The sequence below is a fragment of the Cupressus sempervirens genome, chromosome 11 (assembly GCF_028749045.1).
Source record: "Cupressus sempervirens isolate cs-2001-9-10 chromosome 11, ASM2874904v1, whole genome shotgun sequence".
Taxonomy (NCBI): Eukaryota; Viridiplantae; Streptophyta; class Pinopsida; order Cupressales; family Cupressaceae; genus Cupressus; species Cupressus sempervirens.
The window spans coordinates 815,298,550-815,317,113 of record NC_143128.1 but is presented as its reverse complement, the minus strand read 5'-3'; the positions used below and the strand labels follow the sequence as shown (position 1 = coordinate 815,317,113).

At 34.1% G+C, this 18,564-nt stretch overlaps 1 protein-coding gene across 1 annotated transcript; it reads left to right on the top strand.

Annotated features, from left to right (window-relative positions):
- Positions 1 to 7,422: 7,422 nt before the first annotated feature.
- Positions 7,423 to 16,405, top strand: LOC149532053 (14-3-3 protein 7-like). Its single transcript, XM_089810809.1, has 7 exons — positions 7,423 to 7,625; positions 10,328 to 10,634; positions 11,077 to 11,164; positions 11,333 to 11,442; positions 11,663 to 11,811; positions 15,816 to 15,862; positions 16,021 to 16,405. Exons 1-7 carry the CDS (start codon positions 7,553 to 7,555, stop codon positions 16,024 to 16,026), a joined length of 780 nt encoding a protein of 259 aa, XP_089666935.1. The 5' UTR covers positions 7,423 to 7,552; the 3' UTR covers positions 16,027 to 16,405.
- Positions 16,406 to 18,564: the final 2,159 nt, after the last annotated feature.

Below are 18,564 nucleotides of genomic sequence, written 5' to 3'. Positions count from 1 at the left end.
TGAAGATGACATCCCTAGGAGAAAAAGAGGGAGACCTAAGCTATTGAGTGGAAATATTATACCCTCTAAAATCCCCATGACCAAACTCCTATAATGTTTTATGAATTTTTAGACCCCTATGGACATTGAATAACTATCTTGTGATATGATGAAGTTGAAATGTGTAACTTGGAATGTCGTAGGATTAGAATCCCCTAATAGGAAATATATCATTAAAATATTTCTCAAGATGTGTAATGATATTGACATTCTCATGCTACAAGAGGTGAAGGTTGTAGGGTTTAGTTTAGATATTGCTTTGAAAAATGTGTGGAAAGATACAAAGTCCTTCTCTTCACTACATTCCAAAGGAAAGCAAGGCATCTCTATCCTAATTGGTCTAAGATGGAGAAAATATGTCAATGGATGGGGTTATTCACCTTGCAATTGGGTCAATTGGGTAACCTTAATCCATAATGGGGAAGAAATTGGTATATGCTCAATTTACTCTCCCAATGAGTACAAGGAGATGTTTGAACTTTGAAAATGAACTTTCAATCTAAAAGACATCCCTTGGATTCTAGCTGGGGATTTTAATATGAAAGAAAGATCTGAAGATAAGTTTGGGGACTACAAATTTGAATGAAAAAGTAATGAGAAATTATATTGGAATAGATTGATGAGTAAACTCAAACTTTATGATATGATTGCATGACAAAAGGATGGCTATCATAGTATTTGGAATACTCAGTCCAATTAATAGAAATGAGAGAAGAGAATCTATTGTAGGCTAAATTAGTTTTATTTGAACAATAACTTTTTCAGCTATGAGAAGGATCTCAATTGTAAACTAATGAAGGTTATACCTTTCTCATTATCTGATCACCACCCTATCATTACCTCCATTTTTCCTATCATTGGAACACCCAAAACATCGAGATACAAGAAAGACTTCACCCTCAACCTCACTCTATTAAAGAATGAGGATATTCTAGTTGATGTCGCTATTATCAATTGGTATAAAACCAATATAGTTCACCAACCCTCTACATTGAAAACTGGGCTCTAGGAGTATCATCATGGAGAAAGATGTTCAAGGTGATTGGAAGGAAAAAAGCCAAAGATTTCAGGAGGAGGGAAGTTGACCTAGTCAAATATTTGTGTAAAGCTAGGGGAGCTACTCAAAAAGTACCATCAAATGCAAGAGCTATGTAATCTCTTTCTCAAGTAAGGAATGAACTAAGAGATCTCTAAGCATACATGGTACAAAGGGCTAAAACTAGAACAAGAGCCAAATATATCAATCTAGGAGATAAAGGAACTAAGTTCTTTTTCTAACTCCTAAATAATAAAGAAGTTAAGGAGACCATAAAATGCATTTGTGAAGGTTTCATGAATAAATTTGAAGAAGATATCCATGTATCTTTTTCCTAAATTTATAATAATACCTTAGAAGAGTTTGACCAATCCATGGATATAGCGATGAACAAAATTAGGAGCACCCTCCTCTTAAAGCTCTTGCTAGATGATGCTTCTAATCTTGAGTTACCTATCACAATAGAGGAAATCAAGAATGCAATTATATGCACAATGATAAAGCATAGGGTCTTGGTGAAGTTCCAATTAAATTTTACAAGGAAAATATTTCATGAATTGGAAAAGAGCTATTGCAAATTTATGAGGAAGCCTTCTCCCTTGCTACCCTTGGAAACAATATCAATCATAGGATGATCAAACTCATCCCCAAGGAGGGAGACATAAATTTGATAAAAAAATAGAGACCAATAACCCTCCTTAATGTCTCATAAAAAAACTTGGATAAGATCCCTATAAACAAAATTGAGGACACACTCTCCAAAATCATTAACCCTTCTGAAATAGGCTTTGTGAAATGCAAGTATATATTGGAGAATCCCATTACATGTTCAGAATCACTTGACTGGCCTGTATCCTTTGGGAAAAAAATTTGAATGCTACTCATAAACTATGAGAAGGCATATGATATGATTGCATGAAAGTTTATTATGATGATGTTAGAGGCAATAAGTTCCCCCAAATATTCTGCCGCATGATTTCCACCGTAATGAAGAGTGCTCTTATTGTTGTTCAAGTAAATGGTTTCAGATTTGAATAATTTTAACTTACAAGATCAATCAGATAAGGGTGTCCCCTTACCCCAACCCTTTTTGTCATGTTGCTAATTCATTAAATTACCTGATGAGAGATGAAACCCTTTCTCCTAAAGTTCAAGGCACCACTCTTCCTAACAATCTAGAAATTACAAATATTCAATGTGCTAATGATACCACCATTCTATTTTGGCCAAAGGAATACAATATGGAGTACATTATAAGGAAGCTATAATTGTTCTGTGATGCTTTAGGTAGTAAAATTTCTCTCTAAATTAATTTTACTAGGATGAGATGATTCTCCACTCAAGTGGTGCAACAAATTTTCTATTCCTTGGGGTGACCCAAATTAGGTGGTTAGATATATGGGGATCCCATTTTTAGTTTCTCTTATCTAAAGAACACGTGGGAATGGGTAAGAGACAAGACATAAAAGAATTTAAATAAAGGATATGAAAGTGTGCTAGAAAATCCTCTCGTCCTACTCTATTTACTCTTTATTAGACTAGTTGATCTATTGTGGGCAGATCAACTACATTAAAAAATCTATTAGGGACTTTTTATTGTTAGATGATAGAGGGAATAAAAAATCTCATGTTGCTATCTAGGAGTGGTGCACGAAGGGGAAAGAGCTTGGAGGCTCAGGGCTAAAATATCTAAGACTACAAGGTATTTTTCTTACTGCTAAGTGGGTGGCTAAGGCTACTCAAGGTGATGAACCCTGGAAAGTATTGGTCATAATTTTTTTATGAGGGTTACTCCATCTAAAGAAAGAGGATGCAAAATGATTGACTTTAAATAATTTATTCATAATTCCTAATGGTGTTACTGTTGAAGGCTTTGTTATGTTTAAATCTCTTTGGAAGGCTTGAAAAGTTGTTAATCACTTAATAACCAGTAATGGGTTAATTGAACATGATAACCATATTTGTGGTACTAGATTTGTCTTTTGGAATCCCTCCTTCTCTTTTAAATCCTTGGTTCTTTTGCAAGTTTGCTTTTCCAAATAGTGGGAAAGAAAGAACATCTGAGACTTTAATGATATTATCACAAATGTCTCCCTTTTCAATTGGGATGACCTCTCTACCAAATTTAACATCCCTTCCACCTAGTGGAGAACATACATATCATTTATATATGACTGTTCAATTCTTAGACTCCCCAAACCCTATTGCAGTCCCTCCACTTGCTCCTCCTATTTTCCATTGAGTTACTCTACCCCCCCTCGCCCCCAAAAAAGAAGAAGATCAAAGCCAAATCTCTCTATGCATTCCTTACTCACAAAACCAATATCTTCCAACACCTCAATGCTAAAATGGAACCTCATCTTGGAGTAAACACCTGCTTAATATTTGTCATAGACCAATTGAGCCTAAAATCCAACGCATTTTATGGTGGTTCATCCTCCATAAGCTCCCCTTTATGAAACCTAGTGGTGAACCTAATCTCTATTCAATATTTAGATGTCATGAATCCATTCATCATGTTTTCTTTAACTGTAATTTTTCCAAAGAAGTACGGGGATCATTTGGCCTTATTGTTGGTAATAATTTTTATATTATGAATGTTACATATGGTCTTATCCATGGTAATAATAAAGCTTGTAGTGTATTTAGAGCACACTTTCTTCTCTATTGTTATGGATCATTTTGAAGTATAAGAATGAGATGTTTTCAGTGGTAAGGCTAGGCATGTCTTCAAGGAGACTCATATTTTCTAATGTTGCATTGCAGGTAACTACCATATTAAAGCTAAAGGAAGATAAGTTTTTAAAGTCATTGATAGATGAAAAAAAAAAGATAACTAGGAAGGAAATTTCCTATGGTTACACTTTTGTAAAACAAAAAGATGTGATGTAAGAACCTCTTGGGTTCTTTGGCAATCTTGCATCAATAAAAAATATTTCCAGTTTATTGTTCAGTCTATTGTTCGTGGGAAAACCCTTGCTATCTATGCTATTTATTTCCACATAGTTGGTTACCTAATGTGGACCTACCATGGATCATTCTCCTATTTTCATGGAACTTCATTTCATCTCATGGAACATTTATCCTTTCTCTTTGCTCGAGATGTGTTCATTTCTTGGCATGTCAAGTAACGTGTTATTATTTTCTTATGTGAGGCTTTTGTGCTCTCAAGGCTTTTCATGGCCTTGGGGATACCTTCTTGGATTGCGTTTAGACCTATCTTTATTCCCACAGATGTTAGTTTTCTTAATTGTGTGGTGTCAATTTCCCCTTTGGGGCAAGACCTATATTTTGTAATAACTTTATCTATCAAGCTGACTTGTGGTCTTGATGGCTATATATTTGAGATGTAGAACTAGAGTAAGTAGTAATGAAGATAATAGATGAAACTTAATATAATTTTAGCTCTGTAAGCCCAAGATTCTAAGCTTGTTGATTGTAATTCAATTCTATATGGCTACAACCAGGTAAGCCTTCTGTCCAACACATTGTAAAGAAGATTATCTCAACATATCTATATTTTATTTAATATAAACAATTGTCTATTCCATAATTGTGTTAGCTTCTATGTGTAACTGTAGTAGGGTAGTTGGAGAATGTTTCCCTTGGTACATTCTATTCACCATCCCTCACGTCAAGATGAGTTTGATATCACATTGGCAAAATGCATACAACAACTTAAGAAGGATGGTAAATGGAGATTCTAAAAGGAAGGAAATAAGCATATGCAGACAAAAAGTGGAGCAACAACTTGACCCAATCAAAGTTCTACCACACATCAAGCTGGACCTTCTCACCCACTGCTATTATTTGCAAGTACACTTCAATGAACCTTGTGGAACCCACTTGATTGAGGATAGTTACCAATGTCTTGCTTAAGGAAGACCATATGTTGACATCTTTAATGCACCGATGGTTGGGTTACCCCCCACCACTAACAGGGGGTGATATTTCAAAATTTAAAATAGATAGGATAAAGTGCCATGATAATTTTGTATAGTTTTGGACTTGGTATAATGTTTCGATATACTCAGTATGTTATTTATAACAATGATATACTTTTGAGATGGTAGATGTATCGACATATAATTTTTGAGGGACTATAAGTCCTAAAACTCTGATATTGCTATTTTTGTGAGACTGTAAGTCCTAGAACTCTGATATTACCTTGTTTCATGCTTTATATTTAATATTAAAAAACAATAATTTAATATTATAAGTATCAGTGTTCATCTTATATAATATAAAATGTAATTTATTAAGTAGTAGTAATAATAATAATGTATTTGCATTGATTAAATAGTCCAATCAAAGAATCAATTATAAATATCACATTCAAACATAGATTTCTTAGATTAAGTTATTAGAAATGACTAAACTATTTTAACAATTCACTAACTTTTCTTTAATTAATTTAATATTTAATAAGCAAGAGAACCAATACTTTTAAAATAAAAACTAGATTTCCGTGATAACATAATAATAATAATAATTAAAAAAAACTCATGTTATAGAAATTTCCATTTTTCTATTTATAAAAATGTGTACCTTACAAAACACTTTTATTTAAAACAAAAACCCTCATATAGATAAGCCATTGAAATGAGAAAATGAATTTTGTTGATATAGTCTGTTAAAAAAAAGTCACAGGTTTTTTAATTTTTTTTGAAAAAAATAACTTCTACAATTTATTAAAAAATGATTTATTAATAATAGTTAAATTCAATCCATTATAGTTCTAGTGTGCAATTACTAAGAATACATAATAATAATAATAACTATAATGCAACAATGTAATAATAATAATAATTTAATATTAATTATAATATAATCATATTTAAAGTGAAATAATAGTTCAATAATTATTTCTATAATTATTTTTTAACTTCAGTTTACTCTCTTTCCAATACTTATATAAATTGATTTCCAAGGAATATATCTTTGGTATACATTAGAAAAGACCAAAAATAAATTTTGAGATGAATGTGTGTGTATGGGGAAGGGGAAATCATAAAAGTATTTCAAATTCCTAGGAAGGTAAGGCATGAGTACCTTATTTCCAATAAATACATCTTTGATATACATTGGGAAAGACAAGAAGGAAACTTTAAGAAGTAAGAGTGTATGGGGAAGGTGGAAACCAAAAAGTATTTCATTATAGATTGTGATGTCTTGAAGGACAACATAGACAAATTCGAGCATATCTTGACAACTCCCTCTTGGTATATGCTACTAGTTCAAAGTCCAAAGGAGGTAAGGTATGCATGCTTTATTTCCAAAAAATACATCTTTACTAGACATTAAAAAAGACCAAAAAAAACTTTGGTGGAAAGAATGAGTGTGAATGGAGTTGGAAAGATAAAAATATTTTATTTTAGATTGTGACACCTTAAAGACAACAAGGTCAATTTTGTGCATATCTTGACAACTCACTCCAACTCTTAGTATTACGACTCGTTTGGCTACGGGAATAGAAATATGGGAATATGAATTGTTATTCTGGAATAGAAAATAGGGATACATATTACTGTTCTCTGTTTGGTTCAGAACTTGATGGAGAATTTATGGACCCAAAAATTTTTGTTTTCTAAAATAAATAAAATTGGAATAGGAATATGTATTTCAATTCCACCTATTTAGGTGGAATTGTAAATGCTCATTTTTGGGCCAAAATTGGAACATATATTACTATTTTATTCTAATTCGCAATTCCGATTTGGTGCACCCAAACAAATTATTCAAAATTTTAAGAATTTACATATGCCTATGCCCCTTGTATTCCCGCTGCCAAACTAACCCTTAAGAGTAAGCTTTCTAGCACAATGAAGTGACTTTGAGGTAGTTCCATATCAGTGCCACTAGATATATGTGTCTTAAGAATATGTAAGTGGCCCTAATATGCTCCAGATATAAATACACTAAAAAGAAATCAAAAGTATAATAGATCTTATATTTGATTTTTTTGGAACAATTTTTAATTTTATAAACTCATTTCCCTCCTTTCTTATATTGAATTTTTTTGACAAATTTTAATTTTAATTTTACTCATGTCTATGTATTTTAATTTTGGAACATTAATGAGATGATTGAAATTAGGAATTGGCCATAGAGATGTTGAAGGTGTGGGGCATGCAGTTGTTGAGTGAATTGGTCCCTTTTGGGGAAATGATTGAAGTTAGAGAGTGGGAAATGATTCCAGTAGATGAACAGCCTAGTCTTTTCCCTCTAAAAGCGGGTAACGAAAACTAGAATGGCGAGGTAAAATCAAACTATATTGTGCCCCACAAATTCCCCATAAATCTCAGTTACTTTATAAAAACCCATCATCAAACCCGCGTTTCGAACTTGTGACCATCTGGTAAATAGAATCGAGCGTCTGTTACAACACTAAAACAAGAGCCTGAGCAGTATTGCTGTGTACAAGTGGTTTTGATTCGCGTTGCCTCCCGCGAAGGGATTCCAGGATATACAGGAAACATGAGCACAGAGAAGGAGAGGGAGAGCCATGTCTACATGGCCAAGTTAGCCGAGCAGGCCGAGCGCTATGACGGTATTCCAAATTATCAATGCCTCCATAGCCATATGTTTTTTCAGTTTTTGTTTGTTGTATGGGGTTCGAGTGAAAAGTGGTAGTTAGATTTGTTTGTTAATTGTCGTTTTTGGATCTCTCTTCGTTTGTTTCAAGTTTCTTTAACAGTTACTGCAACCAAATTCGAAGTATACTTTCTTTCGTTCGATATTTTAAAGCAAAACAGTCTTTGGAGTCTCTATATATCACATAGATCAAAGGTTAGAATATGAGATTGAATAGCAGGCTCAGGTAGGGTTTTCTCAAGCTTTTATTTGTATATACATGATTAACATGCGTTTTGGGATTTTTTGGGGTTCGATGGAGATGCCTGTAGGGGATTTTCTATGGTTGAATAGAAGGATGCGGCTTTTGGGTATCATCACACTTAACCTCGAAGTGCTATCAGGGTTTGTAGTAGCGTGGGAAGAAGCAAATGATGTCTGTCTTGTAGCTTGTAACGATGTTGGTTTGCCTCTCGTTCTAGGATTGAGCTAGAGAACAGATGAGTGCGTTTGCTGATGTGTATTGAACTCTTTAGCGCTCAATTGGACTTTGAGGAATGGTTGACTTGTACATGAATTGTTGAAGAGTTCTGGATGACATTGTAATGCGTCTACGATATTTACTTTGTTTACGGTTTTGCTTAAATTGATTGCTTTATATGGATTTTTGTAGTGTCCTGGATAGCATTGTAATGCGTCTAGGTGATTTTGATTTTTTTCACGGGTTTTTTTGGTTTTGTTTCTCCTGCGTTAAGATTCGAAGCGACTGATTTTTTGAATATGTTAGTAGAGGAGGTATCCTTGAAGGGTTTGAATGTCTTTTGCATTTATTATTGTGAAATCGGGCCAAGGGAATGTTGCAATAAATCCAGTGGACCCCTTTGTTTGACATTGTTAGATCAGGATTCTGGTGTTTCTTGTTAAGAAATGTGAAAGGTTGCTTAATAATTTTTGCCTCCAAAAGAGTTTCACATGTGGTTAACTGCTAAGAGTTGCTGAAGAAGGCACAACTGTTTATTGATCACTTTTTGAGTTCTTCACAAGATGAAACAAAGAGGGTTGAGGCTAGCAATGCGTCATTGCAGAAATATGTTGTTTAACACTTAGAAGCAGTGATACTGATTTGGTTTGAAATCTCTGATGGAGATGTATGGTTTCTAACCTTTGCATTAGACCATGCTGAGAGTTAGCCTTCGGTTTGGCAATTCTTATTCAGTCAGCAAGCTATTACAATATATAACATTAATTATCTTTCAAGGCGTGCTTTGGGGAAATTAAATTTGGTTTACCGTCATAGATTTAGTTATTTTATTTGTTAAGTTGCCTCAACTTGGAGGTCCTCGTTTCAGATAGCTAATAGTAATTTATCAAGGGACAAATATTTTTTCTTTTAGTTTATATGGCGTACACATGCTTTTATTTTCCCAGGTTAGAATTATGCCCTCGAAGGTTTCGTGGTTGGATGCTGTCTGCTTCAACTTGGCATTCATGTTGCCCAAGTCAGCAGGTTTCTGACTCACATGGTTTATAGGTTAAGTAGCTGAATTCTAATCAGGTATGGGCATATTAATGTGGAACGCTGGAAGCCAACTTTGGAAGATAAAGAGTTGCAATTTAGAATCCCATATTAGATTTCCCACTGGGATTTGAACTCGTTTTACATTTTGGGATGCTATAATAGGCTACATAACACGTGAAAGCATAATATTGATAAACTATATTGACTTGGGATCATCACAAGTTAGTAGTACTAATTACCCGAGTCTGCAAAAGATGACAACATTTCACTCAAGTGGAATTTTCTCTGTAGCCAGGCCTTTGCCATTTTTTCAAAGCTAACATGATAAGTGGTATGTATAATTATGATATTATTAATTTCTTGAGTCTGCAAAAGATGACAACGTGTCATTCAAGTGAATTTACTGAGTAGCCAGGCCTTGCCAAATTTTTTAAGGTAACATGATAAGTAGTTTGTATAACTACGATGTGACTTATTTTGTTTAAATCACTGTTACTACATTGTTTTACATCTGATTTGAGTCTGGCTTGAACTTTTTCATGTCAAGTCATATCAAGGTTTTCAATTGAGATTTTTGGCACTGACTGGATTTGTCGGATTCAGTATGCTTTCAATTACAATAAAGTAATAAGCTTTTTACCCATTTTTGAATAGGCTGAATTGCAAAAATCTTTCCCCCTTACGTCAGATTCATCATCTAAAGTATACATGATATGAGTCAACACTTGTAGCACATAGGCTCTGCTGGCGCCGGTGGTGTATTGCTCTAGAATTCTCTTCTCCATAGAGAGCCCCTTCCATACCCACATCTTCTCATTTAAATTCATGATTGAGTCAAGTTTAAAAGAACTGTATCTGTCTACCTTTACTGTCTAGTCTAGCTGCAAATAGACACAGAATTTCTATAAGTGCACAGTGTTTGGAACTGATACACAACGATTGACAACATAAGTTCTGCAATTACTGAACACAATTCTGATAATATTCCTTTTACCAAACTCTGTGTACGGCAGATTGCATTGTTACAAGATTAGTTTCCTATTCTATACAGTACTCAGTCTATAGGTGTCCTGTTTTGTATTCTGCTCCTGATATGTAGAGTTTGGTTTCTAATTATGTTAAGTTGATTTTTTTGACTGAATTGGAGGAAGCTTTTGCAGAGATGGTGCAGTCAATGAAGAATGTTGCCAAATTGGACCTGGAGCTAACTGTGGAGGAGAGAAACTTGCTTTCTGTTGGCTATAAGAATGTTATTGGTGCTAGGAGGGCTTCATGGCGTATCATGTCATCAATTGAGCAGAAGGAAGAGGCCAAGGGGAATGAGCAGAATGTCAAACGAATCAAAGAGTACCGACAAAAAGTGGAGGATGAACTCAGTAAAATATGCAATGATATTCTATCTATAATTGATGAGCATTTACTTCCTTCTTCCACTTCAGGAGAATCCACTGTCTTCTATTACAAGATGTAAGTTCTGCTGTTGTCATTTGTTCTTTTTATGCAGTTATCTGGTCTTCCACATGGTTCAATTTCACTGTCTTGGTCATTGGATGCTATGTCAATAACTACTTGCTGTCTTTTTTTTCCATTTATTTCCAAGCCGCATGATCAATATTTTTTTGCAAAATGTACTGAAAGCATCTTGCATGATATTATTGTATCATTTTGCGTTAGTGGAGGATTACATGCACCATTTTTTCTTACTACTCATGAGAATCTCTATTGTTTGCTATTTTATTTTTTTTTATTGGTAAGAACTATTTTTTGGAGTTGTTCACGATTGTTAAGCAAATGAAAGAAATAAAGAATCTGAATGGCCTTCCATAAATGGTTGTTGAGTTCTGTGTACAGGTGTTTTTAAAACCTGAATGTTTGAAGCTCTTTGTATGTTTCTCAATTATTGTATCAGGAAAGGAGATTACTACCGATATCTTGCTGAATTCAAAAGTGGAAATGAAAGGAAAGAGGCTTCTGACCAATCAATGAAGGCTTACCAGGTAGTTTGAAATTTGCATAATGTGATAATTGATATCTTTAATCCTATACAAATATATGTTTTTATTTGGACGAAATGAAAATTATCAGTAAAATTCCGGTACAATTCTTTGTCACATGACATGCAATTCCTGGATGGGCTTAATGAGACTACTTCTTTGGAATTGTAGGCTGCTTCAAATACTGCAGCTACAGATCTACCTCCCACTCATCCTATCAGGCTTGGCTTGGCACTCAACTTTTCAGTTTTCTATTATGAAATTCAGAATTCACCAGAAAGGTGAGTTTTAAGAGATTGTTTCAGTCCATAATATTGTAAATTGTTAATTAAAACTATAAAAGGTATCATTAGTTTGTTTAGTACTCTGTCAAAAAATGTTGCAAAGATGGTTAAATTTACAAAGATCTGGATTTACTTTAATTTGATTAATTATTGAATAATTTCAATGAATGCTTGAAATCATAATTGTTATTATGTAATTACTGAGTGGTTGCTACAGAGCTTGTCACTTGGCAAAACAAGCATTTGATGAGGCCATTGCAGAGCTTGATACACTCAGTGAGGAGTCCTACAAGGACAGTACACTGATAATGCAATTATTGAGAGACAATCTTACTTTGTGGACTTCAGATTTGCAAGAAGATGGAGGTCAGTTAACTTTAATTCTGGGTTTTTTATTTGGCTTCATATTTCTGTTTTCAGTGGTTTTAATTGGCTCTTACATTAAAAAAAAGGAGAATATATAGTAGACTGTGGGTTCCCAAAAATGAATTCAATGCTGCCTAAATGATTGTACACAAGGCAGTAAGTATCTTTTAATCACTAGTGTCAAAACAGGATACTCAGCTATGTTAAACAAAACATTTTGTATTTATATCAATAAACTTTTGGTTATTACTGTTTGATGTGAAGCATTTTAATAGTTATAGGTTCTGGTTGAGCCCTTTAATATGCTTATGTTTTATCCATTGTTCAAATGCAACTCAAATGGTTGCTCATAGCTACAGCCTTGGAGATAGATAAATGCAACGACTGTGTTCAGAAGTGTTTCCAAAAGAGTTATCTGCTATCATATTTATAGAAGCCAGATTTGTTCATTCAGGCTTCAGTTACCATTTATTATAATATTTATCAAACTGAAATACAATAACAGGACCAGGTTTTGTCTGGAAATTTAAATATATACATTGTACAGTCATTTTGTGAATGGAACTTGTTTAATGCTCCTATATAAATTAAGGCCTATGGCTACTAAATAACTGTATTACATGACTGTGAGATCAATCGCTGTGCTTGTACTGATAGTTTCTGGTGAGTACATTTGTACAAAATCTAGATTTCTTCATTGCTTTTCTTGTGTAGCTTAGTTTGTTTGGTGATCCCATTCCTGTACTGTTTAGGACACTGGATGACATTCACATCCCATTCAGTTTCCTTTATCTTCTTACGTACTCTTTTTCACTTTTCAAACTTCTTTGGGTTGTCACATTTCTTACTTGAGGACAGTACATTACTTACACTTTATTTCTTATATGGAACATCACTCCCTTTATTCTGACATATGTTTCCTTTCTGCTACGATTATGCCTTTTTTTATGGATAGTTTTGTTATCTCTCTTTTGGGCTATTCCTATCTGCAGCTGTCTGAGTTCCCATAAATTATTTGGAACTCTACCAGACACCCAGATTTCGCATGCAAAATTGCTAGTAAAAAATCAAGGGTTGCTATGGCCTTTTATCCATTTGTATCCTTTAAATAACGTATGACTGATCCTTATATCTCCAACATATTCCTGGCCCATCAAATTTAGCCTTTCAGAATTTTCTAATATATAACCTGTTTTCTTCTCAAATTTTTATGCCTTCAATAGTAGTTGCTCTTGCTATTTTATCTTTCACATGCTTGAATTCATTAATTTGTAACACAGGATTGACTTCATATCCCTATGCTAGAAACAGTGAATTTTAATCTTCAATCTTACTTCCAAAACGAACCCTTTAAAGGTAACAATTTCTCATATATCATGATTTATCCTGCTGGTTTATAGCATATTTTAAGGTCAAAAGCTGAATATACCTTGAATACCAATTTATTCTCCATTTAATTGAAAAATGCTAATACAGATTCTTTCTGGGCATATCTCAAATAATGTTCTTCTTCCTTACAATACTCAGCTTCCAGAATCCGCAAATACTGATATTATAATATGACATTCTTTAAGTTCTCCTTCCTTGTTCATTTAGCTTTCTTCTAGTTTCTCTATATTTTTTTTAGCTACCACTTATGAGACATTCCTAGCAACTATTTATTTCCTCTTTTATCAAGTTGCCGAAGGATCATCACTTATCTGTATGAATTTATTCATAGCGACAAACAGATCAGTAGATCCTGACTGAATAATGAAACTTCAAACTTGTGAAACCACCAATTGTTCGAGCACTTTTTAAAAAGCATTTAAACCTTTATCAATTCCTTTAGAGGCAAGAGCTGTGCTTGTTCATCTCTTCAGAAAAAAATATTATCCAAGAGTATATCAGAGGAATGAATAAAATGATAGGAATTAACCATTTATATCTATCCAGGTATAGAATATTCAATTTTGATGATAAATTTCCTTGTTGTAAACTGTTGACATCAAAACAGTTTTCTGCTTCCCTTAGGTCCTCTATCTACATATGTATTTGAAATCATGCACACCTATTTGTTTTGCAATGTGAATGCCAGAGCTATGAGATGGGGCTGGTACTACCATATGAGAAGTGGATGGGGACAGGGATGGATACTGGTATGCCATTTTCCAAAAAAATCGGAGATATGTATTCGGCAACAAAAAATAAATAAAAAAGTGTTTCTAATTATATTGAACTTAAAAAGTGAAAATTACTCAAATGCTTGAAAAGTAAAGATTTTTCAAGTTAACATTTTGACATATCGAACAATATCAAAGCATAAGTATATTGATGTTGATATAGAGTTTTTAAATCACGATCACCTGGTCATTGCAACAATATTGTTTTAAAACCATGGTACAGTAATTCTTGGAGACTAGGCTTTATTTTTGGTCAATTGATAAAACTTCAGACAAATTTTGATCCAAAAATTAAGAAATCACAAGTATATACAGACAGACCTGGAGATCTTCCTCGAGTTGAAACTTCAAATTTTTCGACTTGAAACTTGTATAACTGCCAACTTGTGTATTTGAAGTTCAACCATTTTCAACTGTCATCCTTGTGCTTGAACAAGTTTATAATATTGGTTCCAGCAATATTTGATGCTTGCTACTATTGGTATTCTCATCCAAGAACAGAACAGAGGAACACATAAATAATAAGAAATGTCCTTTCACCACTTCATGGCTATTTATTTTGGTTTGTATCAGTTTCAAGAGGAAATAGATTGTTTCCTCTCATTGATATAAAAATGTTTATCTAGTATAAATGTGAATGGTGGAAAGCCCTTTTTTATTCTACAATAGTAAAATACTAGGAAAATTGTGCTCACTGATCTATTAAATGAAGGATTGCTTGTGTACCTGCAATGCCCAAAATGTTCCGAGACTGGCAGAAGTTTGTATACTGTTTAGCCATAGGGATTCATCCAGGGCTACCCAGAAGTCACATAATTAAGTTGTACTTACAATATTCAGTATTAGCCCCAGTTTCCAGGATGGGGACAACAGGGAACATGGGGACTGGGGATGAGTTTCCAGGATGACAAATGTTTTTGCTAAGCTTGGTGACGGTAAGGAGATGGCTATATGACTATAGGGAAAATTAACTAAAGGGAAAATTAAAAATATATAGGAAATTTGCATATATACATTACATCCATATGAAAAAATGGATAAAGCATGCGATTTGAACATTAAGAACCTTAACATATAACATTTCAATAGTCAAGCTCAATGCTCAATATGCATAATAATAACATACAAAGTTGAAATACATCCAAGAACATAAAATGAAATTCATTGTCAATAGCAACAAGAACAATAACTGGCCTTCCAAATGAAACCCGCTACGATCATTGGATTTTCAAACTACACTTTCAGCGACAGCAAGATGGCACCTTGATGCGTCGTCCAATATTCTCCAAATGCATGTTCTAGGTCAATAATGCACTTTTTATACTTTCCCAACACCTTACAAACAGTCAGCTCTGAGCAAGTAGCACAGCGCTCTTAATTTCAAGATTCTTGATGTAATGTTGCCAAATACCAAGCATGTTAGGGCAAACTTGGAAGGAGGGGCTCACTTCAAAATTAAAAAAAAAAAGTTTTTCAAGTGCTGATGTTTCTCATTCCATCAAGGACCTCCATACATCCTGTAGACTTCCAAGGCATCCCGGGCCATCCTCAAAAATGTTTCTCAACGTCCCCGATTCTCAGGCACACCACCTTGCAAAGTTTTGAAAAAGAGGGGATGGGTTGCGGACGTCTGGTCATCCCCCTGTTCGGAAATGTGTCTGTTACAGGGACAAGAGTTTTTAGGCTGGGGGTAATCAATATTCAATTAGGAGGGGGAAAGAACCCTTCCTCACCACTAAAGAAGTTTTGTTTTTGGGAGGCTGTACTCTGAATTTGCATTGTTTTGACTTTTGTCTACACTTTTTAAAGCATATAAATGAATGATTGTACTTGGATTAACAGCTGAAGAGCAGCCCAAGGGAGAAGAGATGAAAGTGGAAGACAGAGATGTAAGTGAATGATTATCAATTAAGATCAGTTCACAGGGTTTGCATATTCTGTTTTCTCGGAGTATATTTGGGTTAGAATTTGTGAACATACATTTTTTTTCATTTTGAAACTTGATATTGCCATCGGACTCAGGTCATTTTCTCTTGTTTTTTGGCAGATCTAGTTTTGGTGGAGCAGAAAGGCTGCTGTTTTCAAGCAAATTGACGGTTCTGGTCCTCATTATTCTTTTGTAATCCTTTTTTTGTTTGGTTCTGCGGTCTTGAGGATTGAATACATATGGGTCTGTAAGCATGTTTAGGGTTCTTTCGGCGAAACATTGAACTATCTAATGATTGACAAAACTTGTCTGTTTCTATAGAAGCAAACAAAGAGAGTGAGGACTTCTGTTTCTACTTTGGATTGGTTGGTTAGAAATTGAATGCCAGTCTACCGGAATGAAATTTGTGGAGAGCATATTTAAAAAACTTTTCATCGAGTTTTGCGCTGATAGCGAATATTTAGATAATTTTTTGATATCAGATGGGCAGTAGTATTGCATTTTATTTTTGGTATCTTTAATGCATATGAACCATGTAAATCACAAGATTGCTACTTTTGATGTTTGAAGTTATCAGTATTAATTTGTGGATTGTGGGGTTGATTTTTATGATTTGATGGCCAATAACGTTATATTTTTTTTAAATTTCTCTAATGGATATGAACCATGTAAAATTGTAAATCATAAGATTGCTAATTTTGATTTTTGAAATTTTGTTATCAGTGTTGATTGGTGGTTGTTTTTTATGATTTTATGGGCGATAGTGTTTTTTTTTTTTTGATTTCTCTAATGCTTATGAATCTAGTAAGATTGCAAGTCATAAGATTCCTAATTTTGTTGTTTGAATTTGTGTCATCAGTTTAAGTTTGTGGATTTATGTGCCGTTAGTTTTTATGGTTGATGGGTGTGATGGTACATATTTGTGAGTTTGTGTCATATTTTAATTCTTTTGCCTGTGAATTTGAACAAAAAATAAAGTTTCATGAAATCTTATGATACTTTTTTTTCAGGAATTTTTTGTGCTTGTGGAACACATCGATTTATGTACTTTTGGTATTTTTCACGTACACTTTTTAAAAATGCTTACAACTTGTTTTGTGTATGTTATTTGTAACAGTTAACTAGCTTGTTCTGTGTAGAGTGTGAACCATGTAATTTGTATTGAGTTCAATTTTTATCTAGCTTGTTCTGTGTAGAGTGTGAACCATGTAATTTGTATTGAAATTTTTATCTATCTATTTATTTATGTAGAGTGCTTTTTGTTGTAGGTTTTGCTTGCTTTAATGATCATTGGGCTCTTCCCAATTAAGAAACCCTCACAATAATTGTTTTCTTTTGAATCAACTAATTAAATAAGGAAAGCATGTCCAACATGAGCTCACCTTGGTGACATGAGCTTAAACATAGGACCTCCCTTTACTGCTGGGGTGCTCTTTCAACTGAGCTGCTTTTGGCAGCCCATTGTTGGTTGTTGGTCTGGGTGGGTCCCAAGCCACATTGCTGGTGCTCGGGACTCCTAGTCTGGCTCTGATACCATTTGTTAGCTGCTGCTCATTTCGATCAGCTAGGACTTGAACCTTGGATATTTCCTTCGATGCTTGGGGTGCTATACTGAGCTACTGACCCCTCTTGTCTAGTGCATTGTCAGTTGTATCCAATAGGCATGCTATTGCCTTGCTATGGGTAACTGTTAATTGCAATGCGGTGAAAATGACTGTAATGGGTGTCTAAAGGATATGTGATATTGAATAAACTAGGTTGAGTTGACAAATGAGGACATATTTTGAGTGAAATTCTATATGGCTGACAAATAATGTGTGCAGTAATAGGGGTGTGTCAGTGAGGATTTAATTGATGTCTAATGTTTGTTAGCGAGGACTTAATTGATGTCCAGTGTTTGTCAGTGAGGATTTAATTGATGTCTAGTGTTTCTTGAGCATCTTTGCTGCTCTAGGTAGTGTCCATTTGCATGGTTGTGCTTAATGTAGCTTTGCAATGCCCTTCATTTCTTTGAACATATTTAAAAGACATTCTCTTCCTTTTTGTAGAAGTTGACGGTGATTCTAGGATAGGGAGATAAGAAAGGTGTGACGGAGACAAAGAACGCTTGAATTTGAGAGGGTATTAGGTATGGTTCTCGATGGAAGGATACTGGTAGAAAGCACTATAGAGGTTCTCTTTGGGAGGATACCGGTAGCACTAGTGTCAAAAATGACAATCGCTCAAAAATAGTTGTAAGATGTTTGGAAGTGCATGGGCTTGTTTTTGGGGTAGTTAATGAAAGCCCAAAGTTTTACTCCGCTTAATGGAAACCATCACAAATCATTTAGCTAAGAGGAATCTAAATCAAATGCAAAATCTTGGTAAAAATAGAAAATTCAAAATACAAGCTTCACATTATAAGTCCTAAATCCTCAATAGTTGATTGTAAGAAATAGATAAAATTCACAATGATTTCTACAAAATTCTGTTACTTTTATTGCAACATAAGTTGTATAAGTTGCTCATGTGGGTGAGTTTTAAAATCAAAACACGGCTAAGTTGTCACGAGTAGGAAGGACTAGTAAGTTGAAGTTGTGTTTGTCTAATTGCAACATTTGGGAACACAAGTTTTTTTTGGTTTTTTAATTTTGAGTTTAAATAAACAATTAATGTGTCCCAAGA